At 42.6% G+C, this 14,584-nt stretch overlaps 2 protein-coding genes across 4 annotated transcripts; both read right to left on the reverse strand.

The window, feature by feature from the left end:
* Positions 1-125: 125 nt before the first annotated feature.
* Positions 126-3,322, reverse strand: abhd14a (abhydrolase domain containing 14A). Its single transcript, XM_084440597.1, has 5 exons — positions 3,184-3,322; positions 2,715-2,998; positions 2,193-2,308; positions 1,401-1,636; positions 126-980 (listed from the first exon to the last, which is right to left on the reverse strand). Exons 2-5 carry the CDS (start codon positions 2,975-2,977, stop codon positions 798-800), a joined length of 798 nt encoding a protein of 265 aa, XP_084296723.1. The 5' UTR covers positions 2,978-2,998; positions 3,184-3,322; the 3' UTR covers positions 126-797.
* A 1,654-nt stretch (positions 3,323-4,976) lies between these two features.
* LOC311310939 (hyaluronidase-2-like) lies at positions 4,977-12,033 on the reverse strand. 3 transcript variants are annotated; one of them, XM_084440535.1, is made up of 5 exons: positions 11,819-12,033; positions 8,585-9,551; positions 7,494-7,583; positions 6,765-6,840; positions 4,977-6,445 (listed from the first exon to the last, which is right to left on the reverse strand). In XM_084440535.1, exons 2-5 carry the CDS (start codon positions 9,533-9,535, stop codon positions 6,393-6,395), a joined length of 1,170 nt encoding a protein of 389 aa, XP_084296661.1. In that variant the 5' UTR covers positions 9,536-9,551; positions 11,819-12,033; the 3' UTR covers positions 4,977-6,392. The 3 variants fall into 3 exon arrangements, with proteins under 3 accessions (XP_084296661.1, XP_084296659.1, XP_084296660.1); XM_084440533.1 differs by having other exon boundaries at positions 4,977-6,840; XM_084440534.1 differs by having other exon boundaries at positions 4,977-6,840; positions 11,907-12,024.
* Between the last annotated feature and the right edge of the window lie 2,551 nt (positions 12,034-14,584).

A 14,584-nucleotide genomic window follows, 5' to 3' on the forward strand; every position in this document is an offset into this window, starting at 1 on the left:
GACGCATTGGGTGCCCCCCCCCCTCGCCCATAGAAAAAAAAGGCTAATTTGCATTGCAGTTTTATGCATAGGAGACATTAACAAATATTCATTTACATTTCTGAGAATTCATTTAATGTCCATGGGAAAAGCTATACAAGTTCATCCTCATAATTTAAAATAAATAATGGTCATCGCAATAGAATTGAACATTAACATTGTTGTTCGTGTTACAGCGTTGTCATTCTGTACAATATTTTCTTGAGATGTGAACTCTTAACATTTTGGGAGCTTGGTCTAGTTTAAGCAAAGCCATTTACAAAGGAATATCTGAATGATGTGCATGCCAACCTGGAGATATCTCAACACTTTGAAACCACTGTAATGTAGGGTAATATACTGTACATCTATGATCAATTCTACTCTTAAGAAAACATTTCCTCCCTCTCGCTTGCTCTCTCTCTCTCTCTCTCTCACACACACACACACTCTTGTACACACTACTCCTCCATCTTGTACACACTGGCTGATACATCCTTGATTCCAAGTCCGGTTATGCAAGTTTATACTTCCTTAAGAGTTGCTTTTCATTTGCTGTGAACAGTGTGAAGTACAAAAGCATGGTCAACGATGACTACTCACCACCAGTGTGAACAGGGGGAAGACTTTAACATCAAAAGCAGCCTTTACAGCCTTTGCCCTATACATTGGTGGTGAATTTATCCCCCTCCACACCTCACTTTATTTGTAAGTAGGTTACTGTATGCCTTGTGCGTCTTCTTGTCTTCCAGTTCCTTCCTCTTCCCCTAAACCTTGTCTCACTCCAATTTGCTGAGGAAGTCCAATAGTGCTTGGTGGAACTCGCGAGGTTTGTCCATGTAACATGCATGACCGGCCCCCTCTATGCGCAGCACAGAATGATGCGGCAGCTGAATGAGGTTCTTGTGGGACTGGGCCCCTAGATTGGTGTCAAGGGCCCCATATACAATCAGAGTGGGAGTCTGCAAATGGAATAGGTACAGTTGAGATTTAGCTACTGTAAATATATAGGAACACCACAACATCCATATAGAATAGTAACTGCACATATTCACGCTTAAAAACAAGCATAGATTTACCATATTAAAAAATAGTGGTACAGTGGCTGTCATCATGTCAGTTTAGTGCAGGCCTACATCAGTAAAATTGTAGTCTTTGCTACATTCTGCAAACCAGTGGTTGTTAGTTTCTTCACAGCACAACGAGGAGACAGCACAATGTTACAAATATCCTCTGAATGAAAAGTTCACTGATTTATTACTGGCTGATGCATTTTTAGGGATTGGGGATTTAAATTAATCTTAAACCAATCAAGGACCTGCTTTATGTTTTTGTGAACTTCTCAGAAGAAGGGAAACCTGAAATAACATTAGAAATTTTACCCGGACAGCCTGGTACTGTTGAGGTGTGTAACTCCGGGTTCCTACTGGGGCTATGGATATGAAGCCATGCAGCTGGGAGCTGTACTTCATGAGGAAGGGTATGGAGTAGTGCCCACTCATGGAGGGACTGATCAGCACTGCTGTCCTGACACCCAGGGCCTCCATGAATTTCTGGAGAAGGTCCACCCGATTCTGATCAGTCTTCACAGCATCCGAGTCTGGAGAATTCCCAAATCCTACCCGTCAGACAAACAGATATAGAAACAGATAAAGCCCTCTTTAGGCCAGGAATGTGTTCAATTCAATGCTATTGAGTGACCAGCAGGAACCTAAAATGTTATTTGAGGCAATAGTCTAGTAGGAGAGATAGGTTCTCAGGTTCCCATGTACCTGCATTCCTTTTTTCTTTTTTTAAACCTGTTTTTTTGGACCCTAATAGTGTCTAGTTATAATTTTCCTTGTTGCCCAGGCCAACTAATGCCCCAAGGGGTTCATTTGCCAGCCCTCTTGAATTGATGTCCACGCGAATGGCGAAAAAAATTGATTTTCATAACTCCTGAACCAGTTAGGGTAAAAAAAAAAAAAACAGGTAACAAAAAAATGTAATGCGGGTACATGGGAACCTATTGCTACACTAGACTACAATTGTACAATTTGTAATACCGCAGCAGTAATAAGTTATTTTTCTCTATTTTACACCTAATTGCAAGGCTACGAAGCCATTTATCACAATCAGAGTCATACATTATAAGCCATTGAGTTCCCAGGCTAAAATGTGATTGGGAGTCCTACCTGGAAGGTCCATAGCCAAAGCCTGGTATCCATTGGTAGCCAATAACGCAAGAGTGCCCAGTTCCTCCCAGGTTTGAGAGGTGAAGGCCTGACCATGGAGAAGGACAACTTGAAGCCTGTATTCATAAAAACAAAGGACATGATTCAAAATTCTCCAATATCTACTAATGTTGTAGCTAAGCTATGTAAAGGGTTACCATGAAAGGCATATCAGTGTCACAAGGTATGAACTGTGGTTTGTCAGTACTAGCTCTGAAACTTTGTGTCAGTTTGGGGTTGTTGGGATATCAACACCTTTAGAGGACACAGGTGGATTCTCACTGAAAACTCTCAGATGTACACAAATGCATTTTGAGATGAGTAGAGACGTTGCAAGTAATCAAGGGGTTTTGAGATTCAACCTCACTGGCAGCGCCAGGGGTGAAGTACCCCAGATATAGACATTCAATCGCAGAACAGCCAGGGTGCAAATGTGGACATACGGCATAAAAGGACGTTTGTTGTGCTTCTGCTCTCACTCACCTGGGCAATACCTGCCTACCAGCTGCATCAATGGGCAAAGCTTCCCGAAAGAACAGTGGGGGGTCCCCAGGTAGCTGCCCTGTGCGGACAGACACATTGACGGATGGTGGAGGAGGGGGAGAAGCGACCACAAGCCCCATTCTTTGAACCTCAAGGGAGGGCTCCATGCTACCCTGTCGGATAGATGGCAGCAACAGGTACAACAACACGGTTGCCACCAGCACCAGACCCAGCACAACAAGACGATTGCGCAGGAAATTCATGTTCAGTAAGATCACCTAAGCCTGGGGAAAGCAAAGAACGATAGTGTGTTAGCTAACTAACTAGTTAATTCATTAAAAGCGAGCTACCTAAAACGTTTAACTGAGATACATGTGCAAGTGATCTAGAAAGGCCAGCTTCAGCTTGCTAATACCTTGCTATCTAATAAAAGCCATCTAGCTAACGTTAAGTTATGTATCTAACAAACCTGTGCATGAGCTAGCGAGCTATGATCACTTGTTTGGCAAACATACGACAAGAAAATTTAAAAGTGGGATGAGAAGTTATTAATCCATGGGATGTTTGCTAGTTGCTTGTCCATGGCATCACGTCACGGGATTAATAGCTTGGCTCAGTAGCCGAGCTGCAATGTGTGCGACGTAGGAACGCAGTATCTGCCCGGAAGAAACTGTTCCAACGCTCAAAGGTTCCGTGTGCTCAAAGGTTCCGGGTGCCCATAACTACTGTATAGTGGGAAAGTAATTATTCATAACTAGTGACAATAAATCGTAAAATAACAATAAATAATAATATTTTTGATATAAACACTATAAAGAATGTGTTTACGTTCCTAAATCACAATACTATAACTATTTGTAGCTATAATAATTATTCAATTCATAACTAGTGACAATAAATAGTAAAATAACAATAAATAATAATATTTTTGATATAAACACTATAAATAAAGTGTTTACGTTCCTAAATCACAATACTATCACTATTTGTAGCTACACAGTTAGTGAAGTTCCGAGGCGTTTGTCGAGGACGTAGGGCAGGTCTTGATAACGTTGGATAACTGACAAAGGAATCCACACAAGGTCTTTCATTTTGTAAGGACATTGCTACACATCATAATACAGAGGGAAGCTTTTGAGGGTTGACACAAGTTGGGAAGAGAATAGAAAGGATTTTGACATATCACACTTAAGTCTAGTTAAGTCAAGAAACACAATCAAGATTTTTTTTTGGGGGGGGGGCGGCTGGCTTTAAGTTAATTTTGCAAATGGAGAAAAGTATGCAATGCACACTAAACTTATTATACTCAAGAGTAATAATTTGATTGTGAGTGAGAGTCAAGAGTGTGTGAGAGGTTTCTATTGTCCGGGCACACAGGACCTATAAAAAGTTATTTAAAAAAATATATAAATATAACATGTTCTGACCAATCAGAATCCCTAATGGCCAATCAATCCCTAATGAGTCAAGGCCCCAAGCTACAGCCTAGATTAGCCTAGTCATCAATCCGCCAATAGGAGTCATGAATGAAAGCTACTGGTCTGTTTACCTGGGCTTTGAACTGATTGGAGGCCGTCTCTTCCTGTTAGTGTACACTTGAGATACCATTGGGTGTTGATTGAGCGAACAGGTTCTCCAGGGGCCTGGGGAGTTACTAATGTTGGAGGGGGATCTTGAGTAGCCGAAGCTTAAAGTCTGGTTTCAGTTATAAAACAAGGCTTCCTCTGTGCTCCCAGCACCATAATATTGCTTTTGGCACCATGTGATGCCCCCTCTTATAAATGGAAAAGATCCCAAAAACTGAGGATGAAAAAAAGGAAAACTAAAAATGGATTACATGAGTGCAAGGAGCAACTAAGGTGCACAAAGGCATTGGCAGGCTATTTTATATAATTACCTTCTGAAATCCTACTGATACAGAACTTAATTCTACTTCTACATATCTTCTACCATAGGGCTATTAAAATGGTAAATGGACTGCACTTATATAGCACTTTTCCACCTTAGCGGCACTCAAAGCGCTTTACAATGGCCTCTCATTCACCCATACACACACATTCACACACCAATGGCGGTAGCTGCCATGCAAGGTGCTAACCTGCTCATTGGGAGCAATTTGGGGTTAGGTGTCTTGCTCAAGGACACTTCGACATGTGGACAGTCGGAGCTGGGATTCGAACCACTGACCCTTCGATCACTGAACGACCCGCTCTACCAACTGAGCTACAGCCGCCCCGTGAAAAAACAAATGGAACCATAACGCAATGATCAACATTTTAATAAAAACATAACATTTCATAAAAAGTAAATTCTACTTCAAATTACAAATGGGGTGAAAAGTTCCACATAAGCAGAGCAAGCAAAAGGTATATTTGTGACATAAATAAAAAGACCAACATGCTACTAGGATTTATCTTGGGGCGTATGCATGTAGGTCTGCATGTGGAATCCGATTTTTTTAAATTCAGAGAATATATAAAGTAATGTCTTATAAATAAATGTTCAAGCCATTTCTTGATAATGTAATTCACAAAATGTAAATGCATTCCATGAGACACAGAAAGCCATGCAGATGTGAAGCGGTCTACGCCAAGCATCATTAAAGAGTAAAGCAGAGACAAGAGTCCTTCCAGTTTCTTATTTTGACAGCAACATAACAGTCATAACCAATGACAGTGAGTTAATTACAAAACGCTAGGTTTAGAGATTAAAGGCAGTTTCCTCATCCAATCTGCGACTCTTTCAAATTAGAATGGAGCGGCAGGGAGCCAAGGGAGGTAGGACAATCCAAGCACAGTTCTCTTTGGATGAAAGCTTCACAGTGGCACAGGCACATTTAGAAATGCAGCATTATTGTGTGATGTATTTTAAACAATTAATACCGTCATCGATCTTTAATTTCCTCATTACACACACAACACAACACACCCTCACTACCGTACGGTAGTGACAGGAATATACATTAGTCATATTTCCATTAAACTGTTTTTAGTTGACAAAAGTCATAAAAAAAATGGAAATGCCACATAGTTCTAACTTGATTAAAGGAACCATTGCTGAATCTCTGGCTGACATGCGGCTACTCAGTAGGTCATATCTGTCTGATTTACGGCAGTCATATCTGGGCCACTTCAGGACCATAATTCCAAACCAGATGTGGGTCAGAAGAACGTGTCTGATGTGGGCCAGCCAGGTCAGCCCTAGATACATTTTGTTACCTGGTTTGCTTCTGATGGAAGCATGCAAATGTTGGTAATAATTCCAAAAGTCATTAAAAAAAGTTCATCACTCAACGGGATTATGATGAAACATGGAACAGATTTGATGAAGTGTTGAACTGGTGATGTGCATACGTCTCATTTTTAATGCACTTTTTAATTGCCGACAGCTGGATGGAAACCTGGCTACTGACACACACCTTTCCACTCATGTCTCTAATATGATACAATGCAGATCTACTCAAGCCCACAGTGTATAAGAGGCCAGTATTGTCCTTTGTTTCTTCTCGCGCATTAATTCGACGCCTTGTTTTCAACCTCCGACGCTGTTCCTTGTGCAGTAAGGTGGGGTGACCAGATATTAGATAGTCAGAGTACATCTCATTAACCTCTTCAGTCCTGCTGAGTGGCCACTGATACTTTGATGTCCTCCCCTGTGTTCTGTCATCCCAAAAGTAGTCTAGGACCAAGGGGTGGCTTCCACCATTGTGCAGTATGGCTTCAGAGCTGTGGCTGCCTCAGTGTAGAAGGATGAGGAGCCCCAGTGAGAGCACAATAGAGAGAGACCAGACCACACAGTTAGGGGTAGCTCCATTCTGGCCCGGCTCTTTTTGGGCACAACCTTCCCCCCTGTACCCAGTGTAGCACTGGCACTGGAAGTGTGTTTGGTACACCGCCAGCTCCTCCTGCCCAAGTTGGCCTGTGACTCTTAGCCTCCCACCGTGGCTGCTGATGCTGTGGGTTAGGGGGTTGAGGTGCAAATACACATCTGTGTCTGGGTGTCTGCGCAGACAGCGGCCACGGTAGCCACACAGTTTCTGACTACACAAACCTGCTGCCGTGGAGATGTTAAGGAGGTACTGGCCCAGCGGACCCCGCAGATACTCGTTCAGGCTGGAGCAGCTGGCCTGGAGACAAAACATGAGTAATTCATCACAAGACAAGACAAGACAAGCAGACAAAGTAGAACTTGAAGTGAAACCTGTCGAAGTGAAAATCTACTTTCAGTAATGCTGTAAACACATAATCCTGGGGGAGAAATACGTTAAAGGAGAATGCTCGTTTTTGACAACCTTTAGAAACAAAAAAGCTTCCCCACTTGCTCCAGCACGCATGCGCACAGCGCGCAATTGTTGCTCCAGCACGCTGTGCGCATTCGTGCTGGAGCAAGTGAGGAAGCTATTTCGTTTCTAAAGACGTTTCTAAAGATCATATTACAGAGGCATGTGAAAAACCACAACAGGCCTATGCTCTATGTAAGCACAACTAGCGTTTCATAAAGACAGATTGATGAAAACAACCGTTTCGCGGCAGAAAATAGATTTTTTTAGAAGCTGCATTCTCAGTGCCCCGTCCGCCGCCATTACATGGATATACTTGGCTCGCGCTGGATTTTAAATTTCTTCTACAGGCCTCCGAATTACACCAAAGTTATCTCGGTGAGTGAAACGTCTTATAATATGCCGTAAATAAGGTCCAGGTTGTCAAAAACGAGCATTCTCCTTTAAAGCCCATACTGTGTCCCCCTCAGTATGGACACCAGGTCTAGTGTGACACCTACACTGCTGCTAGCATAGGCAGAGTCTCCCCAGAAGATGACCCCAGCGGCTCCCAGTGCAACACTCTCACCAATGGTAGACACCAGATCCGTCTGCAGAGACACAGAAAAACACACGGCTCAGTCAAGCATCACTCAAGCATCAATTCATTACAAATTAAAATATCATACCTCTACTACACATCCTGATTTATTCACAAGAGTCACTATCATACACATACTGTAGGCCTACCTCTCCCTGGAAACACCCCTCTCCTCTATATCATATGGACTAGCATAAGCATTCACATTTTACATTTGAGTAATTTAGCTGACACTTTTATCCAAAGCGGAAGTGCATAACACTCGAGTCAAAAATGCTTGTTCACACACAAAAGCATGCATGCATGCGCACGCGCACACACACACACACACAGACACACACAAAATGTGCCAAGTAGAGTGCCCCAGTGGGAAAGTCAATACTGAGGCCCCTGTTGACTTACAGCACCCCATTCATCCACAGTCGCTCAGACAAACCACACCAACCTCTCAAAGCTTGCACTAACACCTCTGACCCTTCTGGTCAAATTTTACACCACAATGCTTGTTTAGGGGCTGTAGGTTTGAGCCATGTTTGGAAAACAGTGCTAAATAATAAGTAAGCCTAAGGACTATCATGTCTTTTGGGGCTAATGGGGCCAAATGTAAAACCGCTTGCAATTTTGTATGTGTGCGCGGACACACTGTGAATTTGGAAAGTAGGCTATGGGTAATGATATTTGGTGTGGAAACCACAGCCATATTTGGGTTTCGGGCGAAACACAGGCCTTTCTGTTGCTTGTGTAGCTGACCACACGCATGAGAGGGAGAGAGCAGGAAAGAGAGTAGAATATTCTATATTTAGTCCTATGAGGATGTGAAGACAGTAATACATGTGTTGCACCGAGTAGATACCGTGTATGAGATGCTCTATAGAGATACAGCCTACCTGATGAGCGAGAAAGATTAGGCCTAAATTAAACTATGTGAGCGATATGAACCATAAAACGCATCACCCCTCTACAGGCACAGCAGCTAAAGACAGTCAATTTCATCATCACGTGCTACCTCACCTCCGTCAGTGGTGTCAGCTCATTGGCGTAGGTGGGCCGGGTGTAAACAAAGACAGGCCGTGCCAGCCCATCCCCGACAGACGCCAGGCGCATGCCCTCCTTCACCCGGTTGCGTACAAACTGGCGTCCGAATGTGGTGGAGCGCAGCACAGTCGCCATATACACAGAGGGGAAGAGGGCTGTGCTCTCAGTCCACAGCCATGTAAGCTGGTCATTGCGGACCATCTCCACGTCAGGGCAGCGGCCAGTGTAGTTCTCCAGACCACTGCGGTAGTCGTGGTTATAGCAGTCGGGGAAGAGGTAGAACCCCCACAGCTGGTTGGGCCGTAGACTCTTGGCGAGCCGCAAGGTCTCCAGCATGAACCTCCGGGCTGCCAGCTCAAACTCCTGCTGGGCCACTTTGCCGACCTGCTCCGGGGGCCATTTCGGGTTTTTCTGCGCCACGAGTTGACGAGATCTGTTTCTGTACACGTCTTTTATGTCCCAATTACGAATCCACAGGGGGCGCCATTCCTCCCAATCGATGACGGCCAGCCCTTTTGCATCTCGCTCGCGAATATATTTCTGCACACCTTCAGGCATCTTATCATGGTGCCGTGCGAGGCTGGCAGCCTGTGGTAGGCCTCCGTTCACTGCGGTGCCATCGCGCTCATAATAGGGATACAGGCCCAGACGATCATTATAGAAGATTGTGAGATTCTGACGGACAAAGCCCTCGTTAGGTGAGGCTACAATTTGGAACTGTTCCAATGGGAAGCGAACACCATGCCGTGGGCTGCAATCCTCAGTCGGTGCGTTCCAGGCAAGGAGTAAGGGCTTTTGGGAATACAGCGGCCATCTTGTCGGCTTTAGCTCTTCAGCACAGAGGACATTCCAACTTGTGAGTAGAGCCAGAAGCAAACAGGGCATCTGCCCAGCCAGGGCCAAGAAAGGGTATACTACTGCCCCCATGGCTAGCTTCTTTGCCCTGGAAAACAAGAAAATAACTAAGAAACACAGTTTATATAGGACGCAAGGAGTTATACACCAAGTGCAAACGGGATGTCTTCCCTTCATTAGTGATGGTTGATATACCACACGTTGTATCAGCCCAAGCAGTTCGAGAAGACTATCATGGACTATCATGAACCACTTTGTATAATGAGGACATTTCCAATATTTCGCATTCATTAGAGGTTGAGACATCTGAAAACGTGACATTTGATTTTTGGAAGAAGTGCCTTTTTTCGAAGATGAAATCTAATATTGTTTTTGGCTGGTGGGTACATCAGCTAGCCTGGTACGACCATCCCGTTCTCGCGAGCTCACATTCTGTTTCACTAATGCAGAACGGTTGGCCTTCGCCTCCTCCAGAGCGATTATTCCAAAATCCAGACCATACTCGGCCAATCAGGGACTGCGTTTTAACTGCTGTCCCGCCCCACAGTGGAAAGCAGCCCCTGATTTGTTCGTGTCCCTGCCGCTCGCTAAACATGGCGGCTCCCGAAGCAACGAGTGGTAACGTTAACGTTAGAAGAATAAACGCAGCTATAAGTGCAGTTATTAAAAGAAAAACACTTAATCACAACACTTAAATAAGAACAAGAGTATGCACTAGCGGAGTTTCTTGCCGTTCTTCCAACTGGATTTGGCAAAAGTTTGCTGAACGCTCGTTGGCTGAAGGTGTTTTTCTGTCAAGGCAAGTACCCCCGCCCACATAATCGCTCTCTATGGGGCAAAGGCCAGACCGATATTGCGGAGCGAAGCAGTGAGCTCGCTAGATCAGGATGGTCATACCAGGCTATACATCAGCACCAATTCTTGGGATTGTTTAATTCTCACTCAGTCGGTTGGAAGCTCTGTGGTTGTTCACCACTGCATTTGCTGGCTGGCAGCTCTCTGCGTGCGTTCGTTAACCACTCATGTACTGTTGGCACCACAAGAGGGCAGACTTGTAGCATAGGATGGAGCGCCTGAGTGGTATTGCCTGATACCCCCTAAACTGTGTATGCTTTCATACTTGGACATGCATGAAATAAATTGAACTATGAATAGTTTAATTGAATATTATGTATTATTTTGTTTTAATGATCGTTGACAGCCAAAATCTTAATCTAGATTAAAATCCGATTAATCGAGCAGCCCTAATTCACACCGCTGCACTTTTCCTCTGCAACATGTTTTTTTGAATGATTTTTCACGGTGCCCACCCACATCCATTGTATGACCAAAACGGTGGTAGAGCAATTATCAGACTTTCTCAAAAGTGCTAGTTTTGTTAACGTTTTGATCTGAACCACTGTATATGATCATACGTAACCTTAAAACAGGGCTAAACATGATTTTTCAAGGTGCCCACCCACATCCATTGTATGGCCAAAACGGTGGTAGAGCAATTATCAGACTTTCTCAAAAGTGCTAGTTTTGTCAACGTTTTGATCTGAACCATTGTATATGATCATAAGTAACCTTAAAACAGGGCTAAACATGTTTTTTACCCTCTACTACTCCTTTAAAACAGGGCTAAACATGATTTTTTTTCCCTTTACTACTCCTTTAATAATCGGCTGGTTACCATGGCGACGGTCACTCACGCGACTCCCCAGTCTCCCAACGTCGCATTTGTTTTGGTGACATCGATAAATATCACTGCTACACATCCATTGACAGAGTCAAATAACCTTTTTTAATAATCTCCAATAAGTTATTATAGAATTTTTCATTTGTAGTCGATGCAAGTTTGATTGCAAATTAAGTTGAATATCACTTGCAACTGCAACTAAAGCTGCGTGAAAGTGGAACCCCGGCTGTACTCGCTCTTGCGCATGCGTGAAAGTTGAGCCCCGGCTGTACTCGCTCTTGCGCAATACCGATAGGACCAGCTAGCATGCTAACTTACAGCAAGCCTAACGTTAGTGAGCTAGCTAGAATAGCACAACAACACTCGGGAAACGCCAGAGATGATTATGAATAAGGATATATGGTGTTAAAGTAGCTAGCTAGTGATCTCTGGTAACGCTAGCCGGCTAATGTTAGTTATCTAACGCTTTAGCTAACTAGTTAGCTCATTTAGCTATAGTGTTTGCATAAGTCAGCTAGCTCCTTCTTATGAGTCCCTTGTCAACTACATAGGTATTTCTTAGCAGTAGATAAATAAGCCAAGTAAAGGTAGCTAGTGCGAGTTAAAGTGAGCTTTATCTGCTCAACCAAAGCCTCAGATAGAGCTAAGGTTAGTTACAAAAAGTCTCATCTGACCTGTGCTTGTGTGGAGGACCGATCAAGACACCGGTTTATTCCACTCGTGGGGTTTCAAACAAACAACCAGAAGGAAGCCATTGCTCACTTCTTGACATAAACCGTCGTGTCCACTCATGATGGAACCATTCCGATGCATGGTTTTAGGTTATCCGATGTGAAATGTTCTTTCAGCATACTTCATACTTCATGGCATCCTTCCGCAAATCCCCAAGTTTGCTCCAGCTCTCCTCTCACTCAGATGTGCACTCGGCTCATACTGTTCGGAGTGGATAGGGGTTATAAACTTCTAAATCATATATTTGATCAAATATTACAATCTGTTCATAGTTCTGATTTTGTTCTGATAGTTCTGCTCGTATTTAAATGTCCCAGGATATTCACAAAGTACCCATTTCTTAAATGTAGTAAAAAATAATGATAATTATAATAACGGCTGCTTCTAGCTGTGACCCCCATTCACCAAATTCGAATGGTTTAGTCTTACAATTTTGCTAAAAGCAGTATTTGATAAATGGGATGTAGGCCATAGATAGCAGTGTCAGAGCAGAGTTAGCTCTTTAAACGCTGTATTTACCTTTGACACTTTTTCTGCTCTAATGAGCAGATAAGCATTTGAGGCACATTGTGATAAAGGTTATCTATTGTTTCTGATAGCAACCCTGCAGCCACGCTAGGGGGGTCATTAGAATAGGAATATATGATGTTATTATAGCTCATTTTCATTTATTTCATACTCAATTTCAAGTATGGACAGTGTGTACTGTATAAACACGGATATGATACAGTTGCCCCTAATACAATGAAACACAATGTAAGTTTTGATTTCAAATCCAGTGACTGCAGACCTAGTTTAAAAGTACACTGGCTTTAGAGAATCAGATGTCATTAGTGTTTATGAGAGGGAGGCTGATTGCAATGGAAAATAACAACGGTGATCTACCATCTACTGCACCAAATATGAATTTCAGTGTAACATAGTGGATATCTCTGCCATATATCACACATTGTAGATAACATGCAGTTTAACTATACTCTATCATTATATCAAATTTCCCCTTTATGTAGTAGCTACATGTGAATACTGTATTACTGTACCATTAAACTTAAGTTTAGTTTATTAGTTTGTGTCACGTACAATCCCCATTAATTGACTGTAACAGTAAATGGAGCAGCTTAAGCCTACATGACAAATTTCCATCTGTAGTCCCTGATAGATAGATAGATAGATAGATAGATAGATAGATAGATAGATAGATAGATAGATAGATAGATAGATAGATAGAGACAGACAACTTTATTACCTCTCTCAAAGCCTCAGCTTGTTAGATTCTTCAGAAGAATGTTTTACTCTCTCCCCCTGGCAACCCAGGCTTGTTCTCTCTCCGCTGGAAATCCACCTACAAAAGCTCTGTGAGAGTTCAACCTCAGTGATATCCCACCTCTATCCCTCCCCTGGACACTGACGCCCAACTCATGAACTCAGGAAAAAAAAATCCCCAGCTCTCTTTCTTGGACTGAAATCACAAGGTACCCCCAACCTTCACTTCACCCAGAAAGTCTGGGTATGGGAAGGACATACAGGCATAGCATGAGTCTGAATCTACTCACACACTGAAATGTTCAGAAAGTATATATGTAGATTTTAATGTTCTTTCTGTTTCCTGCTTTGAATGGCTGTAATGCACAAAAACGACTCTGTGGTAAGAACCTTAACTATACTTAATAGTGCTGCATTGTATTGAGCCCTTTTACACCAACATGAGGAGCGATAGTGCATGCCCTCAGTGTGCAGTGTCCAATGTAACAAAAGCTGCTTTTATACCCAGGGCCCAAGCAACAGTTCATAGGTCAAGGGTCACAGTCAGTAATTGTCACAAGAGCAGCTGGACCTGTGAATAGCAGTAAATTGTGCTTTAGCTGGTTGCTGAACTATGCTTGATTATATTATATAGGCTGGTTGTCAGATAGAAATTCACATTTTAACTGATGTTTACTAAGGGTGACATGGACCAATTTCTACAATAATATAGTGTCCCAGTATGGCATATACAATACTTCATACAACTGGGACAAGATTAATATTCAATCAGTTTAACATTCAGCTATGTACTTTAACTGATGGTATACAAACTTCCATAGTCCTACATTACAGTCTTTTAGCAGACACTTTTATTCAAAGCAACTTACAATACAGTAAGTGCATTCAACGTAGAACTACTCTACTGCATGTCCTTTTGAAACAAGCATCGATGAGCTTAACCAATGAATGAATGGATGAATTTCCCTTTGGGGATTAATAAAGTTTATCAATCTATCTATCTATCTATCTATCTATCTATCTATCTATCTATCCAGTGCTCAAGTAAAAGTGAAAGAACAACTCACAATAAGTGCTAAGAGGAAGGGGAAGTAGCACTAATCCTCTCACCAAAAGTTTATGCAATTCTTTATGTGTTGTAAGTGCATACAAAATTATTGCCAACGTATCCTTGGTGTTTCTTCATTTACTGTGTAACTACTGTAAAAAAAAAAAAAGCCAAGGAGACATATTTGTACCTACGGCAAACTGAGTCCCTCACCCTTGAATGTCCTTTCGCTACACCCAATCTCTATCATATGGCTTTGTGAAAATGTTTTCTCAGATCAAATCAAGCCCTCTGCGTTGTTTCATCTCTCTGCTGTGACGCAGTAAGGCACTCACCTCAAAGTTTTTTGTTCTGCTGCACATAAAAACATTACATAAAAGCAATAAAGTGATGTGGA

Source organism: Borostomias antarcticus (assembly GCF_949987555.1).
Source record: "Borostomias antarcticus genome assembly, chromosome: 7".
In the NCBI taxonomy this organism is placed as follows: domain Eukaryota; kingdom Metazoa; phylum Chordata; class Actinopteri; order Stomiiformes; family Stomiidae; genus Borostomias; species Borostomias antarcticus.